The sequence below is a fragment of the Watersipora subatra genome, chromosome 8 (assembly GCF_963576615.1).
Source record: "Watersipora subatra chromosome 8, tzWatSuba1.1, whole genome shotgun sequence".
NCBI classification, from domain to species: Eukaryota; Metazoa; Bryozoa; class Gymnolaemata; order Cheilostomatida; family Watersiporidae; genus Watersipora; species Watersipora subatra.
The window spans coordinates 38,775,843-38,783,681 of record NC_088715.1 but is presented as its reverse complement, the minus strand read 5'-3'; the positions used below and the strand labels follow the sequence as shown (position 1 = coordinate 38,783,681).

The 7,839-nt window shown below is 36.1% G+C and overlaps 1 protein-coding gene across 1 annotated transcript; it reads right to left on the bottom strand.

The window, feature by feature from the left end:
- Positions 1 to 386: 386 nt before the first annotated feature.
- LOC137402532 (uncharacterized) lies at positions 387 to 7,254 on the bottom strand. Its single transcript, XM_068089033.1, has 4 exons — positions 7,201 to 7,254; positions 2,831 to 2,904; positions 1,329 to 1,462; positions 387 to 598 (listed from the first exon to the last, which is right to left on the bottom strand). The coding sequence occupies exons 1-4, from the start codon at positions 7,252 to 7,254 to the stop codon at positions 387 to 389; spliced, it is 474 nt and encodes a 157-aa protein (XP_067945134.1).
- Positions 7,255 to 7,839: the final 585 nt, after the last annotated feature.

Sequence of the window (7,839 nt, the reverse complement as noted above, 5' to 3'; positions counted from 1 at the left end):
TATAATGACTGTAAAATAGTTGTTTGCAGCACATCTTGTGAAATACATGCCTTGAGGCGATATGAGTATTTTACCAAAGAAGCAACATGCAGCAAGGTCAAGTTGTAAATTGAATGATGCAGAAATAGCTACTTTTTGACGATTTTCGGTGATCATCTTTGGTCAAAAATGCTTTAGAACCAAATCTAGTAGTAGATAAAGAATCTAGTATATAAAAAAGTAAGCCTCTGATAAACATTTTTGAAAAAATTACCAAAAAAAGGATTTCTGAAAACTGAAGCTTCCCATTTATTTGAGATTTATTTCATAACTTTTCTTTTTGGATTTCAAGCACATTTCATGTTAGTTTGTAAAAACAGTATTCGGTTTGTAAAACTTTTTCAAGTTTAATCATAGTTATGGCAGGTTCCTGTCAAGTCATGGCAGGTTCCTGTCAAGTCATGGCAGGTTCCTGTCAAGTCATGGCAGGTTCCTGCCAAGTCATGGCAGGTTCCTGTCAAGTCATGGCAGGTTCCTGTCAAGTCATGGCAGGTTCCTGTCAAGTCATGGCAGGTTCCTGTCAAGTCATGGCAGGTTCCTGTCAAATCATGGCAGGTTCCTAGAACAGATCAAATCAGTGATAGCAAACATTTTGCGTTGAAGCAATCTGCTATATGCTATAGTCTTTGCTGTTCACGCAAGTATTTTATTACCAATAAATATGAATTACTTGGTAATAAACTACTTCATTTATTAGTAATATTAATGAATATTACCAATAAATAAATATTTTTATAGCCGAGGGGAGCAAACTTATAAAAATTTAAACCAAAGTATCTCAGTCCATAAACCTCAAAAAAAAAAATTACAAACCTCTTGACTTGGTTGCGACACAAGTTCTCAAGCTGACCGCAAGCTGACCTTTGATTTGTAAGGAACCTTTGATAGATAGATGTGAACCTTTTGATAGATTAATGAAGCTATTATTGCTAACAATTATCTTGCGTAAAAAGCGGCTAAAGTGCTAGCATTATATTACATTATATATTATACATGTGTTGTCATCCTTTTCTACTGGAAGTACTGCCAAGAGTTCAGTGACAACTCGTGTGTTGATTACATATTGAACTTGTGTTAATTCTGTCTTGAGAAAAAATACTTTACAAGCAAAAAGAAAAGTCAAAGTTAAAAAAAACCAAATTAATACATTTTAATTATTATGAAACAAGGAATAGATTAAAACAGCTCCACATAGAATGAATTGTTTTTGAAATTTAAATTTTTTCAAGTTAATTTTAAACAATAAAAAGCAATCGAAATTGCTGCAGCTTATTTTAATCAAAATTTACCTAATGTTGCAGCCTTGTGGACTACAGGTGACGCATGCCTTTGCTTCTTTGATGAGGAATGTGTGTATTGGACATGAGCCAACGCAATACTTTCTGAGGCGATTTTCTTGACAAGATTCACATTCATCAAACGCCTAAAATTAGCCATATAACGTCTACGCCTGCAAACACAGGCAACTTAAAACCCCTGTGACCCTATATAACTCCTGTGACCCCACATAACCCCTATGACCCTATATAACTCCTGTGACCCCGTATAACCCCTGTTACACCATATAACCTCTGTGCTGACAGTTACCAATTCAAAATGCATAAGAACTTAGGTAAAGGAAAAGAGTAACACATACCTACATGTAAGAACTTGCGGATCACTCGCTAAATCTATATATAATTAAAAAAACAACTTGCTTTGTTTTCACTATTAAAATCATGGCGCCTACATTATTTGTGACAACAAATTAAAGAAGGTCATCTCAACTTTGTAGATGAAATATATGTATATTATCCATGTTCTTCTTAAATTTGGGAATATTTTTTGCATACCCAGAGTATTATATATTATATTATATTAGTTGAGTATTCAACTGATTATGCTATGGAGTATGCAAAGAGTTTTTTTATGAAGTTTTTTGCAAAACATAAGCCATAAAACTGTGAAGTGATTGTAATTATGAACTCTCCAAAATTATCAAATACTTTCGTCCTTGTAAAAAAACTGGGAAGCTACAAGATGAGATTATCCTAAATTTAAAAAAGAGGTTTGGGCTTTTAATAACATAAATTTAACAATTGATAGAATTATGTATAATTATTGAAATGAAGATCACATACATGTAAACATGTAGACCAATAAATAATTCAAAGCTAAATACTGGTGTTAGAACTATATAAAGCTAAATACTGATGTCATCATTTGGACTGTATAAAGCTAGATACTTTGTTCCCCTGGTATTTAAAAATAATAGTTTTAACAAACTTTAAAACAGCTTTTTCAGTGGTTAGGAAAACATATGATAACTTTAAAAAGTTTACAAAGGCTATCTTGTGAAACAGCAGATGCCATTTTTACCAAACAGTATTTTTATTTTTTCTAATAATTCTCTAGAGTACTCACACGCAATCTTTTACATATGTTATTTTGCACTGATAAATTAAATTGATGTAATTACCAGTACATAGTTTTAATAAACTGAGTGCTTTGATATGGCTTGCTATTTGCTAGATTTGCAGTCTACGGTAAGCGAAGGCACTAATTTTTATGTAAGACAAAAACTCCGTTAACATAAACAGCGCCGTCTGTGTTTTGGTAACTGTTTTATAGCTGGAGCTAGTTGTGCGAATATCTTTCCTCAAAAGTGTGATTCAATGGTAATACGTGTTTCTCTTACTGTGCCAAAACACTTTGAACAAAACTCATGACAGGGTTCACAGATTTGTTTGGTGTTAGGTTGAGGTGATTCATCGACTGCACAAGATTGTGTACAATGTCCTTTGCTCTTTACATGCTTGCATTCTGTGCAATAAGCAGATGAAGAGCCGGTACACCCTTTCGCACACTCATTATGACAGCCACTTCCTGTAATTAATAATCATAAAAACACATAATCACATACATTTCTCTATATGTATTTATATATTTATCAAAGTATATTTTACGTCGTATATCTGTTTGCATTCTGGCTATAGCTATTGAAATCTTAACATTAAAATTCCGCATACTGATGGGTTTGAACTCTCGACTATTTCAACAATGTTGCATTGACAAGTTTCTTATCCGGATGCTCTACCACTGAGCTAGAACTATAGCTAAGTCTTCTAATGAAAATGTCTTAATGTAATTATTTTAGCCTAGTGTCTACGAGTTACGATGCTCCTGTTCAGAAATATTTTGGGACTTAAGTATGTGCAACGCGATGCTTCTCTGTCTTTTTTCGTTAAAGCTAATAACTTATCTCCAACTTGAAATTTTGTGATTCTTCTTTTAATTATACATGCTATATTATATCATCCACATAACTAAAACATATACGCCGCATCTACACATCGTAGTTTAAATACTTGCTATTTATTTTACACTTACATTCAGCTCACTACTAATTTATTCCAACTGCTCAAAAGACTTTTCTCAGGTGCATTATCTTTTTTTGGATTATGATTTAGTATCTTGCATTCCACAGTCATTAAATACGAACAAAATCTTTGTTCGCTTACAAAATCTTTTACGTTAGTTCTTTTAGTTAAAATTAAAACATCTTTGTTTGTATGAATATTTTTCAATTTGTTATTTAACGTTTAATTTAAAAGCGATATACAGCAGTATATTAACAAGCACAACTTCCTTTCCTCAACAGACGAATAAGGCTACGTTCACTAAACACTCGTCACACAAAAGTTCCTATCATAGCTTCGAATAATATATATCAAAATTTACATTCTATTATTACATTCATAAACTTCTTATCAATTTCGAAGTTCATAATAAAAGTTTTTAAAGTTTGTTTCATTATCGTTTTTATTTCCACTTGCATTTTTTAAACATAATTTGAGTATCATGTTCAAAGTTCAAACATCTTTTAATTTCTTACCACTGTTATTTACCACATTTCCTACTTCTGGAAACTAACTATTACTTAGTTAGTTTCCAATCTTTATTATTAATATGAATTTGTCAATTAACAATTTTTGGCAGACATTGTACTAATAAAATTTCAACTACAAAATACTACCATATTCTGTCATATTTTTTATTAATCTGTTATATACATGTATCATTAAAAGTTACATATTGTCTAATGCCTCTAAATAAAATAACCTTACCTGCACAAAATCATTTCCTCATCATATGAAGTTTAAACGTTACAGTTGTCTGACAAAGTTTTAAAACCTTTACAGTTGTTTTTATTTTTCTCTTATTTTACATGTATTTCAACTACACAAAATTCTTTTCTCATGATATGTAGTTTGAAAGTTAGAATGGCAAAATTTGCTATAATTATGTTAAATATAAAGAACAAAGACTGTTCAAAGACTATTTTATTAACCGGGCAACGCCTGGTAGTACAGCTAGTAATTATATGCACATAGTTTTTCTTTATATTTTAGTAAACTTCGAACTTTCAACTAAAATTTTATCATTTATTCGTTTACAAATTGTTTTTAACATAACGGCTGAACACGCCATGGCAAACAATGTATATATCTCAATAGCATATATAATCAGTACACAAATCGCCAAACATTAATTTCGAGATAAACAAATTATTGTTCATATTGTGTGGCGTAAGAAATTAACATTTAAAAAAAAAAGACAAAAAAGCATTTGTGTTGCATATACATGTACTTAGGCCCAAAAGGTTTTATAGCATGGTCATCGTAACACGTGGATGCAATGCTAAAATAGTTGGCGTGTGCTTACTCTATATGGTATATGATAATGACTGAGAGTATTACGCCTTATATATATATATATATATATATATATATATATATATATATATATGTATATATATATATATATCAAAAAAGAGGACATCAGCAAAGAGGACATCAAGTGCAGAGTGCAGCGTATGAAGAACTGGGCAGCACCTGGCCATGACATGATTCAAGCCTTCTGGTTGAAGAGATTGACATCACTTCCCACTAGAATGGCTAAGCAGATGGAATGCCTAATATAACAAGGTGACCATCCAGAATGGCTGACCAAAGGACGAACTGTACTTCTGATAAAAGATCCAAAGCAAGGGCCGATTCCCAAAAACTATCGACCAATAACGTGCTTGCCCACCACTTGGAAACTGCTCTCAGGAATAGTTGCAGACAAACTGGAAGAGCACATGAGTCACTATATGACCAGTGCTCAGAAAAGAATTGGGTGCAACACCCGAGGAGCCAAACATCAGTTACTGGTGGATCGGACGGTCTGTCAAGACAGCAGGAAAAGGCAAACCAATCTTGCCATGGCTTGGATCGACTACAAAAAGGCCTATGACTCAATTCCCCATAGTTGGATACTTGAGTGCCTCAGTATGTACAATGTTCATCCTGCTCTTGTGGCATTCATCAAGATGTCAATGACCAAATGGAAGACGGAACTGGAGGCTAATGGCAAAAAGCTGGCGAGTGTAAAAATTAAGCGAGGCATCTATCAAGGTGACTCCTTATCACCGCTGCTCTTCTGCATATGCCTAAACCCTCTAAGCAATATGCTGGAGGAGACTCAATATGGGTACCAGTTTAAGAGTGGCACCAAGATAAACCACCACTTCTTCATAGATGACATCAAGCTGTACGCTAACAAAGAAAGGGACATTGATTCGCTAATACACCTTACTCAGGTATACGGCAAGGACATCGGAATGACCTTCGGTATTGAGAAATGTGGAAAGCTAATTCTTAAGAAAGGCCATTCTATGCTCACAGATGGCCTAAGAATGCCAAATGGTACCATCAAAGATATAGAAGAAGGGTACAAGTACTTGGGGATTATGCAAAGCAACATCAACCACGAAGCCGAGGTATGTCACAAAGCCATTACCGAATACAAGAAACGCCTTCGGCAGGTCTTGCGGAGCCAGCTCAATGCCAAGAACCAAGTCATGGCAATAAATACCTACGCACTGCCAGTAATCAGATATCCAGCAGGCATAATAAAGTGGACTGAGGAAGCCATCAAAGAAACAGATATAGCAACTCGTAAACTGCTGACCATGCATGGAGCACTCCATCCAAAATCTGATACTACTAGATTGTATCTTGATAGGAAAGATGGCGGTAGGGGACTCAAAAGTGTACAGCAGACAGTGAAAGAAGAGGAGCAAAGCATCAAAGCATATGCAGCTTCCATGGACATTTCAGATAAGTTGCTAGCTGAAGTTCAATCAGCTGCTCTTACAACGGACCTACGCCCTGATGATGAGGAAAGTGACTGGCACACGAAACCTCTTCAAGGTGCTTACCACCAACAAATATCTAAGGTTGGCGATCTTCACCAGACATATATGTGGCTGAACAAAGGAAACCTAATAGCCAATACAGAGTCGCTAATCATGGCAGCCCAGGAGCAAGTGCTCCCAACAAGGCAACTCCAAACAAAAATCTATCACACTAGAGACGATCCTAGATGCAGACTGTGCAAAGATGCACCTGAGACCATCCAACACATCATCAGTAGATGCAAGCGGCTAGCAGGAAACGCATACACTGAGCGGCATAATCATGTCGCAGGTGTTGTGTATAGAAGTCTATGTGATGAGTATGGCCTTAATAAACCACAACACTGGTAGGAAGCTCCTGGTAAGGTCAATGAAAATGACCGCGCTAAGATCCTCTAGGACTTCTACATCCGAACTGGCAAGCATGTCCTAGCAAACCAACCAGATATAGTGGTGGTAGACAAGGAAAACAAAAGGGCTACTATAATAGATATAGCAGTACCCAATGACTACAATATAGCAAGCAAAGAAAAAGAAAAGGTAGAGAAATATCTCCCTCTTGGAGAAGAGATTGAAAAATGCTGGAATGTAAGAACAACTGTAATCCCAGTAGTCATTGGGGCACTGGGCGCAATAACATCAACGCATAAAATGTGGCTTGCCCAAATACCAACAACAATCAACTCAGGTGAGTTGCAGAAAAGTGCGCTATTGGGAACAGCTAAGATCTTGAGGCGAGTGCTCAAACTCCCAGGTCTCTGGTAGGAGACCCGAGTTACAGCAGAATTTACCACCCATACGGAGTATCCTGGGTGAGGAAACAATTTTTTTATATATATATAAGACAGATAGCGCAGTTGGCAAGGTATCGGGACAGTGATCATTAGGTCCTAGGTTCAAACCCCAACAACTGCACCCTTATGACGGTTCTGAGACAATACCTTTGCTTGCATAACATCTACAACCTCTATGATGAGTGCAATAACCAAAGCCATGCTGGCTCGAACGCCGCCCGGTCAAACAAGGTCCGCGCTGCTTGTAGCTCAACCAGGACAAGGCAGTGAAAAATGAGCTATTGGTTCAAAACGGATGAAATGGACTTGAACTGATAACACAGACCTCATGCAGTGCTACTTTATGAGTGAACCTCAATAGTAGGACTAAATGGGAAGGATGCGTCAATTGTGAATAATCATGCACCCTGAATTGCCACTAACCGTTAAGCAACTTGTAGCTCAGAGGAGTAACATAATTAAGCAGCACCTCATATTGGAACATGAGGTAGATGAAATTAGGGAACAGTTCACCCAAGTAACCGTGACCAACCAGAAGTGCATAAAAACACACACTGTCACACATACACAATCTTGTGTTGACTCACAAGTTGAAGAAGACATGTACTTTGACCTTGACCCAAGTGTGAAAGAGCTGGTGGAAAATATCATCAGCAAGATACCAGCTGTTAATGATTATGGGAGCAGGGTACCATTATGGAGAGTTAGCAAGGCCATACCTAAGAAGCTGTTAGAAGACATTAACTTGGCACTGGAGTCAATTTCAACTGGATCGATCTGTGAGAC